Below are 15,746 nucleotides of genomic sequence, written 5' to 3' on the forward strand. Positions count from 1 at the left end.
TTCAATACATCAAGTTTATTGATGTAATACATGGACTATATTAATAAATTAAAAAAAGTCACTAAAATTATGATTAACAAATGATAAAATAAGATTAGTAAAATTGATACTGTATGTCCACAATTTAACAAGTTAGAAGGTCCGCTGTAAAATGAATAACAGCTTTAGCTGAAAGAGAATTTCTTTCATAAGCATATATATATATATATATATATATATATATATATATATATATATATATATATATATATATATATATATATATATATATAAGCATATATATCTCATTATAACCGAAACATACCCAAATTGAATGAAAAGCAAAATCAAATCGAATCATGATATCGTGATGTATCGCAACATGTATCATATCGTGAGGTGGCTGGTGATACCCAGCCCTAGTAACGAACCCAGCCCTAGTAACGACAGGAACATTGCCCATTGTAACGAAGTAAAAGTAAAAAATTTCATTAGAAATTTACTTGAGTAAGAGTAAAAAGTACCCACAATTAAACCTACTTGTAAAAGTAAATTTCTTCCAAAACGTTACTCATGTAAATGTAACAGAGTTAATGTAGTGCGTTACTACCCACTTCCACCAGTGGCACAGAAATTACACACTTCGGCTCTAAGCCTCTACACATTCAGTTCCTTCTTGAGTAAACACTGTTAATTGTTTCACATGCGAAGACTAGCCATTACTCCCTCATTTCATATTGCTATGCGCAGCTATGTGGCTTAAACAACAGACTCAAGTTGAGCTTTGACTGACAGCATACAAAGCTGTGGCTCTGTTCAGTAAATAATATTCTCTGGGTTCCCACATTGAGTTTTACCAGTGATAATGGCCATAAACTATAAAACTATTTATCAGAAGTGGGGCATTACAAACTATTACAAACTATTACAAACTTAATCATCATTAACTCTAATTTACATGGTGTAATTTAGGCTTAAGCCCTGTTTACACTGTCAGCGACTCTAAGCCACAAAGCTACAGGAGACCATTCATTTTCAACGAGAGCTGGCAACTTCCGGTGACAGGAGCGACAGTGATCATTGGCGATGGGATGTGGGCATGTCAAGAAATGCAACAAAGTTGAGAGAAATGTTTCACTTTATGCAAATGCGGAGCAAAATTTTGCAGCAACGAATAGGAGTGAAGATGGTGAAGCTCACATCGTCTGTCTCCTGTGAGATACTGGAGTCGAGTGCAGGCAAGATAGAGGAGAAATGAATGTTGTCATCGATTTCACTGTTCTATCATTTGTCTGTAACCACATACATGGATATAACAAAACAATGATGCGTGGAAAACCGTGTCAGAAATAGTCAGCATTCTAAATTTGATTCATAAATTGATAGGGTTAGGGTTCATCTTGTTCATGATATGATGCATTGAGCACAGCTGAACTTTATATAAAAACACTCTCCCCTGCAGAATGTTCACTTTTATAGGCAAAACAAATAATTAGTCTTTGTCAAATAAGAATATTTTAGTTTGACTGACAATGTATCTCATCTGTGATTAGATTAAAGCTACGGCCAGTTGTGCAGCAATAAAACTCATTTTTAAACCACTCCACAGATTTAATAACTATAGTTTTGGCAAGTCGTTTAGGACATCTACTTTGTGTATGACATGAGTAATTTTTCCAACAATTGTTTACAGACAGATAGTTTCACTTTTAATTGACTATATCACAATTCCAGTGGGTCAGAAGTTTACATACACTAAGTTAACTGTGCCTTTAAGCAGCTTGGAAAATACCAGAAAATGATGTAAAGCCTTTAGAAAATTAACTTCTGATAGGAGGTGTACCTGTGGATGTATTTTAAGGCCTACCTTCAAACTCAGGGCCTCTTTGCTTGACATCATAGGAAAATCAAAAGAAATCAGCCAAGACCTCAGAAAGAAAAATTGTGGACCTCCACAAGTCTGGTTCATCCTTGGGAGCAATTTCCAAACACCAGAAGGTACCACGTTCATCTGTACAAACAATAGTACGCAAGTATAAACACCATGGGACCATGCAGCCATCATACCACTCAGGAAGGAGACGCATTCTGTCTCCTAGAGGTGAACGTAGTTTGGTGTGAAAAGTGCAAATCAATCCCAGAACAACAGCAAAGGACCTTGTGAAGATGCTGGAGGAAACAGGTAGACAAGTATCTATATCCACAGTAAAACGAGTCTATATCGACATAACCTGAAAGGCAGCTCATCAAGATAGAAGCCACTGCTCAAAAACCATCATAAAAAAAGCCAGACTACAGTTTGCAAGTGCACATGGAGACAAAGATCTTACTTTTTGGAGAAATGTCCTCTGGTCTAATGAAACAAAAATTGAACTGTTTGGCCATAATGACCATCGTTACGTTTGGAGGAAAAAGGGTGAGGCTTGCAAGCCGAAGAACACCATCCCAACTGTGAAGCATGGGGGTGGCAGCATCATGTTGTGGGGGTGCTTTGCTGCAGGAGGGACTGGTGCACTTCACAAAATAGATGGCATCAGGAGGAAGGAAAATCATGTGGATATATTGAAGCAACATCTCAAGACGTCAGTCAGGAAGTTAAAGCTCGGTCACAAATGGGTCTTCCAAACTGACAATGACCCCAAACATACCTCCAAAGATGTGGCAAAATGGCTTAAGCACAGCAAAGTCAAGGTATTGGAGTGGCCATCACAAAGCCCTGACCTCATTCCAATAGAACATTTATGGCCAGAACTGAAAAAGCGTGTGCGAGCAAGGAGGCCTACAAACCTGACTCAGTTACACCAGTTCTGTCAAGAGGAATGGGACAAAATTCCAGCATCTTATTGTGAAGATTGTGGGAAGCTACCCAAAACATTTGACCCAAGTTAAACAATTTAAAGGCAATGCTACCAAATACTAACAAAGTGTGTGTAAACTTCTGACCCACTGGGAATGTGATGAAAGTAATAAAAGCTGAAATAAATCATTCTCTCTACTATTATTCTGACATTTTACATTCTTAAAATAAAGTAGTGATCCTAACTGACCTAAGACAGGGAATGATTTCTACGATTAAATGTCAGGAATTGTGAAAAACTGAGTTTAAATGTAGTCGTCTAAGGTGTATGTAAACTTCTGACTTCAACAGTGTGTGTGTGTATATATATCTACCACACACACACACACACACACACACACACACACACACACACACACACACACACACAGTACTGCGCAAAAGTTTTAGGCACTTGTGAAAAATGTTGCATAGTGAGGATGTCTTCAAATATAATGCCATAAATAGTTTTCATTTATCAATTAACATCATACAAAGTCCAGTAAACATAAAAAAGCTAAATCAATATTTGGTGTGACCACCTTTGCCTTTAAAACAACACCAATTCAGGGGACCTGGGTAGCTCAGCGAGTAAAGACGCTGACTACCACCCCTGGAGTCGCGAGTTCGAATCCAGGGCGCGCTGAGTGACTCCAGCCAGGTCTCCCAAGCAACCAAATTGGCCCGGTTGCTAGGGAGTGTAGAGTCACGTGGGGTAACCTCCTCGTGGTCGCTATAATGTGGTTTTCGCTCTCGGCGAGTTGTGCGTGGATGCCGCAGAGAATAGCGTGAAACCTCCACACGCGCTATGTCTCCGCAGTAATGTGCTCAACAAGCCACATGATAAGATGTGCGGACTGACAGTCTCAGACGCGGGGGCAACTGAGATTCGTCCTCCGCCACCCGGATTGAGACGAGTCACTATGTCACCATGAGGACTTAGAGTGCATTGGGAATTGGGCATTCCAAATTGGGGAGAAAAGGGGAGGAAAAGAAATAAAAAAATTAAAAGAATAATAAAACAACACCAATTTTCCTAGGTACACCTGGATACAATTTTCTTGGTTGTTGGCAGATAGGATGTTCCAAGCTTCTTGGAGAATTTGCCACAGTTCTTCTATCTATTTAGGCTGTCTCAATTGCTTCTGTCTCTTCTTGTAATCTCAGACTGACCCAATGTTCAGTGGGGGCAATGCCATCTGTTGCAGGACTCCCTGTTCTTCTATTCTAATCTTTTCTATTTGCAAAAGAACTGTTTGGGAGTCTAATATTTATATATTATAACAATCTAACAATTCCAAGTCATCTCACAATAACCAAAAAGAAGTAGGCTGAAGAAACTGCTTATTAATGCTGACCACTCTCACAATTCAAGTTTTACATACATTGTCAAACTGAAGTTGAGCAAAGAGGATATACAGCATAAATAAATGTATTACTCCATAGTAAATAGTTATTTTAACAGGTAACTACCATAATAATAAATACAGTGTACATTGTCAGAGACCACTATTTCATAATTTTTAAACAGATTCATTTGAAACATTTTCTTAAATTTAGTCATTGTATTGCACATTTTTAATTCAATTTTAAGCTCAATCCATAATTTCACCCCTTTAATAAAATTCCATATATTTTTCAAATCCATCCAGACTTTTGAACATACAAGTCACTTTAAGGTTTTATTGACTCTCTCACTACAAACATTTTGTAAATTCTTTGACAATAAATGATTTGTTTCATACATTATCTGAACGAGGTTACAGTCCAGAAGATCAATAAAATGTCATGTCTGTAATTTAACGAATGGAGGGCTTGATGGTTCTCGATAATTACTTCTGCTGATAATTACTGATAGGAACAATAATTGCTCAGTACAAGATATACTGTACTCAGCATTGTACAGATTTACAAAGCTTCAGTTCATTTACCAAGTAAATATGTTAAAGGTTTACACTGTGGAAGTGACAGAGAAAAACTTACCTAGGAACTGTAGAACGCTACTAAATCCACTATAAATCCAGTCAAATATGAAGGACATATCCAGGCTGTGGGAATTCTGAAAGCAAATGTATTGAAATATTAAAGTATGAAGACATTATCCAGGACAAAACTTGGCATTTTCAACAATCATTAATGGGTCTTGTAGAAAAGATTACAGTAATCTAAACTAGGGCTGGGTGATTGTGATGGTAAGCCTGTAAAGCATTCTCCCATCACAGGATTTTAACGGTGTTCCAAGGACTTATTTTTTGCTTTATTCACCATTTTTCAGTATTTTTGGGGATAGCCATGTTAGATTTGTCACATTTTTAGCAAGTGGGTGTAACCATTTAGGAAGTGCACAACTGTGGGTAGAAATCATTTGAGGTATTTTAGGAAATCTTAACGGTGTTTTGTGCAAATATGTTTATTTTATCCACCCTATTTTTTGTATTGTTTGATTTTCATTTAACTCTTCTTTTTAATCATTTACTTATGTTTGTATTGTGTAAGAATATGGATAGATGCTGTTTGGCGCACGTTAAACAAGGTTGTTTTTAAGCACTGCTTGTGTTCAAGGAAACTCTAGCCTCCATCGTTGTCACAGTTGAGTAGGTACAGCGTTAAGTACCACAAACTGTCTAGCTTTTAAACTGTCTTTAAATAACCATGGTTCGTGATTGGCGATGATTTTGCTGGCGATAAAAAACAGTGAATATTGTGATGATTTTTATATGCTATTTATTTGGCCATTACATTTCCTAAAGTACGTGTCATTAGACAAGTTTCATCATAATTCCTCATCTTGTGTCTCACGAGTATGAGTGTTTTAGACAGAGTTTTTAATAGTATCTTTCTTTTAAACGTCAGTTGCAACAGTGTTAGAGTTGGTTTAAGTTCAATTCATGTCTGTGAATTAGTTCAAATAATATGCTTCAAAGAATCAATTCAAAACACTAAATCAATCATTAAACCATATGTCTATCAATCATATTGAGTTTTCACTCAAAAATGTTCACTAAAGTCCCTGTTTGCCATTTTGTAGTATAATATGTATTATTTTGTATTGTTATTTTTTTGGTTTATAAATGAAAATGAATAAATATTTTGTTAAAAAAGTACAGAAATAATGTCTATTTTAAATTAGATTTAATTGTTTTAGTTCTTACATTAAACATTTTGGTTGTTTGATTAAAAAAAAAAAAACACATTAACCCATTACAGAGCAAATACATTAGATATTTACTGAATAATGTCAAAAGGCAGAAAAAGACATTTAACTAAATCACTCTAAACAAGATCTATACAAGAGCTGAACATTTTTAATTTCATAACAAAATTTAATAAAATTGAATTGTGCAATGTTGAACTAAATATAATTAATAAAACTATTAATACAATTAAAAATATTTAAGGTTTATTTATTTTCTTACTGAAGATTACTCAATTGTGAAAAAAAAATAATTTCACTGTATCTGTGCAAAACAAATGTGTGATAAATAAATACAATTATTATTAAATTATTATATTATTATTCAATTTGATGGAATTTTGTTATGAAATGAAAATGCGTAAATTGTAAAATTATTTTTTTTAAGTGCATGCCAGATAAGTGAATATTGCCTGTTGCTTTACTACATTAGTTATAACTGTTGGGCCTCATGTACTCAGATACGAGACAAAAGCAGGCCTACATACAGTCATAAAGCCTGACTGAGGCCTACATACAACCTGATAACAACCGCATCAAAGGGAGTCCAAAACAGACTACAGATCCCATTAAGCCTTGCTCACTTTACACCTATGTGTGAAATTCTGAAGGATCGAACTCTCAACTCCTTATGCATGAGGCACACGACAGAACACGTCCTTCAACCATGACGTCATTGGGAGTATAAAAACCTCAGAGATCTTTCTGGGCGTTGCTTCCAGCGACAGTATGTGCCTCTAGATGCAGCTCTGCTGATCTACGTACGTTAGATCTGTGATGTACGTAGAAAGATTTCTCTTCTTTCTTCAACCGAGTCAACTTTGCTGTTTTCTCCGCTGACCCCCCAAGAATCAGCCGCCGTACCACCCACCGACAGAGCGAGGAAACGGCCTCCCGTCATCACCCGAACTTCGAGGGAATGAGTCGGAATCAAACGACGGACGAACACACATTCTACCCGCGTCCTCACACAATTCAAGTAAGAGGTTTATGTCTGGGCAGAGATAGATTATTACAGTGTGTTATTCTTGTGTATCAACTTTATTGCTTGTACAGTTTACAGACCACTGAGTCCGCTCATTGCTGCTAATAATACTCAAGGTATTACTGTAACGTACTGTTATCATGAATGAGATTTGCTGTGTTGTCCTCCAACCACGTTGGACTGTTGTGTATTTCCGCCATTGCGGGTGAGACCGGCACACTGAGTTTATCCATTAAAGAACCAACGACCGTGGCAGATAGATTACGAGCCATTCACCGTGTCTCCGAGTGATAATCTAACAGTTGCCTTCTCAACCATGAACGTTACCCTGTTGTCTCTCTCTGGTACTAACCGCACACACACACGACCCCTTACAAACATACCCACACACACATTTGGCGAGCAGATAACTTGGTGATAAAGCTCAGCTTTTCCCTAAGTTAATAACCAGCGAAGACACGCATTAAACTGGCAGATGCCATTAACCAGTCTCTCTGCCCGCATTCGCGTGACGTACTCTCCACAAGAGCCACGTCCGCCATTTTGTGCCCTCCTTCCCTCTTGACACACACACACACCTTCCTCTCATGTATTATAGGCTTATTTGTTGCCATATCTAATCATGTTACTGTTTAGTTTGTAGTTTGAGTGCATTGTACTGATTATTAATTTATATTACTATATTAATAAACTTTATACTATAAAGAGAAGTGTTTTGATATTGTTCTGCATGCACCTGTGTCAAGGGCTGGCAGGGGATGTCAATGCTCAGATTCAAACCTTCATTGTTTACCTTTTGAGAGTCGATGTTCTCTGGATGATGACTTTCCTAAGAGAACAATCCTATATTGAGACTGCTATACTGTCTGATTATTAGTCCCTGATTCCAGGGTGGTGCCCAGGCGATATTAATCCTTATTAATTTTTTTATTGATTTTGATAATTGATAGTTATCTTTGATGATTGTTGAAGGATTAATAAGCTAATGTTAATTCTAATCAACGTTCTATTGATTTTATTAATTAATAATTATCTTTGATCATTAATATTCTATTGAATTTGATAATTTATGGTTATCTTTGATGATTGTTGATTTAAAGGATTAAAAAGCTAATGTTGATTCTAATCAATGTCCTATTAATTTTAATAATTAATCATTATCTTTGATCATTATTCATTATTGCTAATAACCAAACCCGCTCCTGAATGAAGCACCCAACAATAACTCTTCTTTATTGGTATAGTATATGTCATTCTATTGTGTGGCTGATGATTTACAAGCCAGATGTCTATTCTGTTGAATATTGTATGATTGATTGGGAGGCTGATGCAGATCTACATACACTGAGCTTTTACAATGTCCAATTCTGCTGACAGGAATTTATGTCATTACTCATACATAAGATAAATAACTGCCCCCTTATACAGTTGTGTGCAAACTGCATACCCTGGCAGAAATTGTGAAATTTTGGCATTGATTTTGAAAATATGACTGATCATGCAAAAAAACTTTTAAGGATAGTGATCATATGAAGCCATATATTATCACATACTTGTTTGGCTCCTTTTTAAATCATAATGATAACAGAAATCACCCAAATGGCCCTGATCAAAAGTTTACATACCCTTGAATGTTTGGCCTTGTTACAGACACACAAGGTGACACACACAGGTTTAAATAGCAATTAAAGGTTAATTTCCCACACCTGTGGCTTTTTAAATTGCAATCAGTGTCTGTGTATAAATAGGCAATGAGTTTGTTAGCTCTCACGTGGATGCACTGAGCAGGCTAGATACTGAGCCATGGGGAGCAGAAAAGAACTGTCAAAAGATCTGCGTAACAAGGTAATGGAACTTTATAAAGATGGAAAAGCATATAAAAATATATCCAAAGCCTTGAAAATGCCAGTCAGTACTGTTCAATCACTTATTAAGAAGTGGAAAATTCAGGGATCTTTTGATACCATGCCAAGGTCAGGTAGACCAAGAAAGATTTCAGCCACAACTGCCAGAAGAATAGTTCGGGATACAAAGAAAAACCCACAGGTAACCTCAGGAGAAATACAGGCTGCTCTGGAAAAAGACGGTGTGGTTGTTTCAAGGAGCACAATATGACAATACTTGAACAAAAATGAGCTGCATGGTCGAGTTGCCAGAAAGAAGCCAATGCCACAAAAAAGCCCAGTTACAATATGCCTGACAACACCTTAACAAGCCTCACAGCCTCTGGCACACTGTAATTTGGAGTGACGAGACCAAAATAGAGCTTTATGATCACAACCATAAGCGCTATGTTTGGAGAGGAGTCAACAAGTACTGTGCTCCTTGAAACAACCACACCATATTTTTCCAGAGCAGCCTGTACTTCTCCTGAGGTTTTTCTTTGTATCCCGAACAATTCTTCTGGCAGTTGTGGCTGAAATCTTTCTTGATATTGATATTTTCAAAATCAATGCCAAAATTTAACAATTTCTGCCAGGGTATGCAAACTTTTGAGCACAAATGTACATACTTAATGAAGAACAAGTCTGTGTGTCAATTTCACAGAAGGACTACTATATATATATATTTATATATACACTATATTGCCAAAAGTATTCGCTCATCTGCCTTTAGACGTATATGAATTTAAGTGACATCCCATTCTTAATCCATAGGGTTTAATATAACGTCGGCCCACCCCTTGCAGCTATAACAGCTTCAACTCTTCTGGGAAGGCTTTCCACAAGGTTTAGGAGTGTGTTTATGGGAATTTTTGACCATTCTTCCAGAAGCGCATTTGTGAGGTCAGACAATGATGTTGGACGAGAAGGCCTGGCTCACAGTCTTCACTCTAATTCATCCCAAAGGTGCTCTATCGGGTTGAGGTCAGGACTCTGTGCAGGCCAGTCAAATTCTTCCACACCAAACTCGCTCATCCATGTCTTTATGGACCTTGCTTTGTGCACTGGTGCGCAGTCATGTTGGAACAGGAAGGGGCCATCCCCAAACTGTTCCCACAAAGTTGGGAGCATGGAATTGTCCAAAATCTCTTGGTATGCTGAAGCATTCAGAGCTCCTTTCACTGGAACTAAGGGGCCAAGCCCAGCTCCTGAAAAACAACCCCACACCATAATCCCCCCTCCACCAAACTTCACAGTTGGCACAATGCAGTCAGACAAGTACCGTTCTCCTGGGAACTGCCAAACCCACACTCGTCCATCAGATTGCCAGATGGAGAAGCGTGATTCGTCACTCCAGAGAACGCGTCTCCACTGCTCTAGAGTCCAGTGGCGGCGTGCTTTACACCACTGCATCCGATGCTTTGCATTGCACTTGGTGATGTATGGCTTGGATGCAGCTGCTCGGCCATGGAAACTCATTCCATGAAGCTCTCTACGCACTGTTCTTGAGCTAATCTGAAGGCCACATGAACTTTGGAGGTCTGTAGCGATTGACTCTGCAGAAAGTTGGTGACCTCTGCGCACTATGCGCCTCAGCATCCGCTGACCCCGCTTTGTCATTTTACATGGCCTACCACTTCGTGGCTGAGTTGCTGTCATTCCCAATCGCTTCCACTTTGTTATAATACCACTGACAGTTGACTGTGGAATATTTAGTAGCGAGGAAATTTCATGACTGGACTTGTTGCACAGGTGGCATCCTATCACAGTACCACGCTGGAATTCACTGAGCTCCTGAGAGCGGCCCATTCTTTCACAAATGTTTGTAGAAGCAGTCTGCATGCCTAGGTGCTTCATTTTATACACCTGTGGCCATGGAAGTGATTGGAACACCAGAATTCAATTATTTGGATGGGTGAGCGAATACTTTTGGCAATATAGTGTATATACTACATTCTGTTTAAACTCTGTTGAATATTATCACCGACATTTAATTATTGGGTTAGTAGCCGTGTAATAAGCATTTTGCATGGGGGTCCTGATCACCCTGTTAGGGTTACTTTTACGATAATGACCTGCCTCTGGATGATCTGTTGGCTTGTCAAACTAATATAAATCACAGTAGACTTGCCAATTATGATATCATAATTTTCACACTGGTGTGGTGTTCACGTATTACCGCTGGTTGGACACTAAGTGGAACTATGGGGTAATTTTTATTAAGCAATAGCCTTCACAATAATGCAAGGCAGCTTGATTTCAAACTTTCAACTTTAATTTTAATTTATTTTAACTAAAAAATTCAAATGAAACTGAAAAAAATGAAGTGCAATTAAAATGTGTGACGTGCACATGCATAGAGTTCTGGGCCTCATTTCCCAATAACTATTGAACATAGATTTTACAAATGTTTGTTATTTTTTTATGTGCACCCAGGGTGTGAAATAGCACCAGCCACCCGCAAAATGCGACGAGGTTCAATCCAGTTCGCAAGCTCCGCATCCAAATGCAGGTATTTCATGCACGAGTAATGTTCCTCATCTACCCGCAACAGGCAGGTGACCTGTAAGACGTCTCGTAAGTTCCGTGACACATGACAAGTAATGCAGGTCAAAAAGACATGTGCTTGAAGAAACTTTATTATATTTTATCATACAAGAACAGACAAAAGAAAAGCCATCATTGCTCGTGTCTGATTATCTGTTTGTTCAGAGGCGTACAGCGGGACACCGTCTCATGGAACACAAAAGAGTCATCACTCCTTTTTCTCTGTTTCATTCAACTGAAAACGTTTTGCAAGAATAATGTCGTCTATGCTGTAAATGATCTCCGATCATCTCAGGAGGTGCAGTGAGTTTCGCTTTATTTCCACAGAGCGGTTTGCGGCTAACATGCATTGTGAATGCAACACTGCAGGTTTAGTAACACACACACACATACACACATTATATATACACTATATTGCCAAAAGTATTCGCTCACCCATCCAAATAATTGAATTCAGGTATTCCAATCACTTCCATGGCCACAGGTGTATAAAATGAAGCACCTAGGCATGCAGACTGCTTCTACAAACATTTGTGAAAGAATGGGCCGCTCTCAGGAGCTCAGTGAATTCCAGCGTGGTACTGTGATAGGATGCCACCTGTGCAACAAGTCCAGTCGTGAAATTTCCTCGCTGCTAAATATTCCACAGTCAACTGTCAGTGGTATTATAACAAAGTGGAAGCGATTGGGAATGACAGCAACTCAGCCACGAAGTGGTAGGCCACGTAAAATGACAGAGCGGTGTAAGTGGATGCTAAGGCGCATAGTGCACAGAGGTCGCCAACTTTCTGCAGAGTCAATCGCTACAGACCTCCAAAGTTCATGTGGCCTTCAGATTAGCTCAAGAACAGTGCGTAGAGAGCTTCATGGAATGGGTTTCCATGGCCGAGCAGCTGCATCCAAGCCATACATCACCAAGTGCAACGCAAAGCGTCGGATGCAGTGGTGTAAAGCACGCCGCCACTGGACTCTAGAGCAGTGGAGACGCGTTCTCTGGAGTGACGAATCACGCTTCTCCATCTGGCAATCTGATGGATGAGTCTGGGTTTGGCGGTTGCCAGGAGAACGGTACTTGTCTGACTGCATTGTGCCAACTGTGAAGTTTGGTGGAGGGGTGATTATGGTGTGGGGTTGTTTTTCAGGAGCTGGGCTTGGCCCCTTAGTTCCAGTGAAAGGAGCTCTGAATGCTTCAGCATACCAAGAGATTTTGGACAATTCCATGCTCCCAACTTTGTGGGAACAGTTTGGGGATGGCCCCTTCCTGTTCCTACATGACTGCGCACCAGTGCACAAAGCAAGGTCCATAAAGACATGGATGAGCGAGTTTGGTGTGGAAGAACTTGACTGGCCTGCAAAGAGTCCTGACCTCAACCCGATAGAGCACCTTTGGGATGAATTAGAGCGAAGACTGCGAGCCAGGCCTTCTTGTCCAACATCAGTGTCTGACCTCACAAATGCGCTTCTGGAAGAATGGTCAAAAATTCCCATAAACACACTCCTAAACCTTGTGGAAAGCCTTCCCAGAAGAGTTGAAGCTGTTATAGCTGCAAAGGGTGGGCCGACGTCATATTAAACCCTATGGATTAAGAATGGGATGTCACTTAAGTTCATATGCGTCTAAAGGCAGATGAGCGAATACTTTTGGCAATATAGTGTATATATATATATATATATATATATATATATATATATATATATCACTACACACTACCAGTCAAAAGTTTTGAAACACTTACTCATTCTTTATTATAATTGTTTTTTTTCACATTTTAGAATAATAGTTAAGTCATCAAAACTATGGAATAACATAAATGGAACTATGGGAATTATGTTGTGACTAAAAAATCCAAAATAAATCAAAACTGTGTTATATTTTAGCATCTTCAAAGTAGTCATCCTTTACCTAGAATTTGCAGAAATGTACTCTTGACATTTTCTCAACCAACTTCTTGAGATATCACCCTGGGATGCTTTTTAAACATTATTGGAGTTCCCATCTATGTTGGGCATTTATTGGATGCTTTTCTTTATTATTTGGGCCAAGTCATCCATTTAAAAACCTTTTTTATTTTTTATTACATTTTAGTTTTATAATGAAATGAATATGGTGGCACAATTATATTTTTGTCTACAAAACTAATTTCAAACATTTAAGCATACGCCTTCAGATCAAAAGATTTTTAAAGATCATGAGAAACATTTCAGTCAAGTGTTTCAAAACTTTTGACCGGTAGTGTGTGTGTATACTGTGTGTGTTTATTTTGTGTATGTGTATATATATATATATATATATATATATATATATATATATATATATATATATATATATATATATATATATATGGTCCGTCCACACTGAAGTCGTTGTGAAGAAGGCTCATCAGCGCCTTTTCTTCCTGAGACGGCTGAGGAAGTTTGGAATGAACCGCCACATCCTCACATGGTTCTACACCTGCACTGTGGAGAGCATCCTGACTGGCTGTATCTCCGCCTGGTACGGCAATAGCACTGCCCACAACCGCAAAGCACTGCAAAGGGTGGTGCGAACTGCCAAACACATCATCGGAGGTGAGCTTCCCTCCCTCCAGGAAATATATACAAGGCGGTGTGTGAAAAAAGCTCGGAGGATCATCAGAGACTCCAGCCACCCGAGCCATGGGCTGTTCTCACTGCTACCATCAGGTAGGCGGTATTGCAGCATCAGGACCCGCACCAGCCGACTCCATGATAGCTTCTTCCCCCAAGCAATCAGACTTCTGAACTCTTGGTCTCCCACGATCAAAATACATCAGCACTGCACTTTATTACTCTTTTATCTCACACCGGACTGTCATAAATTATATTACTGTCATTATATTATGTCTCTCTTAACAACTGACTATCAACCGACAGCCTGAATGTCAATACAGTACAATACTGTACATTCTATATATATACTTTTTTCATATATATTTTAATTTTTATTGAATAATGTGTATCTATATAGTATCTATATAGTAAAAAACAAAAAAAAAAAAACAAAAACAGCATATTGTATACTGTACAATGTATGTTATTATTGTATATTGTTGAGTGTAATTGTGTATAACAGATGTTTAAATTGTGTTGTGTTAATTTGATGTTTTAAGTCGAGTTTAATTATGTATAACAGATGTTTAAATTGTGCTGTGTTAATTTGATGTTATTGTAAATTGGTATATGTCTCATCACTGTCACGACTGCTATGTTGATCGGAACTACACCCAAGAATTTCACACACCATTGCACTTGTGTATATGGCTGTGTGACAATAAAGTGATTTGATTTGATATATATATATATATATATATATATATATATATATATATATTAGTGCCCAAACAATTTATCGTTTGGCATATTAGCCTTTCACAGAAATATAATATCGGCGTATATGTTCTCGAATATGCGGAGATATAAAACCTTTTTTTTTTTTCAGAACATATAATGCAGAAAACAATGCTTGGGGTGATTTAGAATTGGTGTCATAATGTAGTTTGTCCAGCAGAGTGTGCTCTGACTCCATTATTTACAGAGCTGAGCAGATGGTGGTTCTGCAGACAGTGCGGAGTTAAGCGGTGCGGAGTTAAGCGGTGCGGAGTTAAGCGGTGCGGAGTTAAGCGGTGCGGAGTTAAGCGGTGTCTTCACGGTAAGGTGCTAACTAGTTTGTGAAATACATACTGGAAAGTTAATAAACAATGACCCCATCATTTTCCCTTTTCAATATAACTAATATAATGTTAACCTTGTCCCTGACAACCATGTCACTCATGTCTGTTTGCTGTTAGCCAGCTATAGTTTGTCAGTGCAGTCAGTAATGTAGCAGATTGAAAGGTAAACATCAGAGCATCTTTTTGCAGCTCAACAGACAACGGTGCAGTGGTGGATTGTGTCTGTTGAGTGTTGATTTCACGCTACATTGTTACCTATTTGGTGAGATGCAATGCTAGAAAGTAAATAAACAACATCCATCTTTTACTCTCCTTAACAATGAGCTTATAGCTAACTAGCTAACCACGCAGCTACTTTCATTGCTTGTCTGCTGAGTGGAAGCTAATGTGTAAACATGTATTCACCAAACTGTTTTGTTCAGAATTCACAGTTTGGTACCCCCTTCAATCGAACAATTCAAGTCATTGCATTTATAAAATGTAATATTTAAAAGTCTGGTTTTCCACCGTTGAAAGTTTCCCCTGAACTTGTATAGCAGAATACAGTGTAACACCGCTGCCGCTGTTTATCTCTTGACTCGGCAGTACTAATATAGTCAGCATTTGACAGTACTGATGTTTATTTAGCTATTTA

The 15,746-nt window shown here is 38.3% G+C and overlaps 1 protein-coding gene across 1 annotated transcript in view; it reads right to left on the minus strand.

The window, feature by feature from the left end:
* Window positions 1-15,746, minus strand: part of LOC127429163 (GTP-binding protein SAR1a-like) — a 40,840-nt gene that overhangs the window by 20,792 nt on the left and 4,302 nt on the right. The window contains exon 2 of the mRNA XM_051678035.1: window positions 4,799-4,874. Within this exon, the coding sequence (XP_051533995.1) occupies window positions 4,799-4,856 (58 nt within the window). The 5' untranslated portion in view covers window positions 4,857-4,874. The remainder of the gene's footprint in view (window positions 1-4,798; window positions 4,875-15,746) is intronic.

Source organism: Myxocyprinus asiaticus, chromosome 38 (assembly GCF_019703515.2).
Source record: "Myxocyprinus asiaticus isolate MX2 ecotype Aquarium Trade chromosome 38, UBuf_Myxa_2, whole genome shotgun sequence".
Taxonomy (NCBI): domain Eukaryota; kingdom Metazoa; phylum Chordata; class Actinopteri; order Cypriniformes; family Catostomidae; genus Myxocyprinus; species Myxocyprinus asiaticus.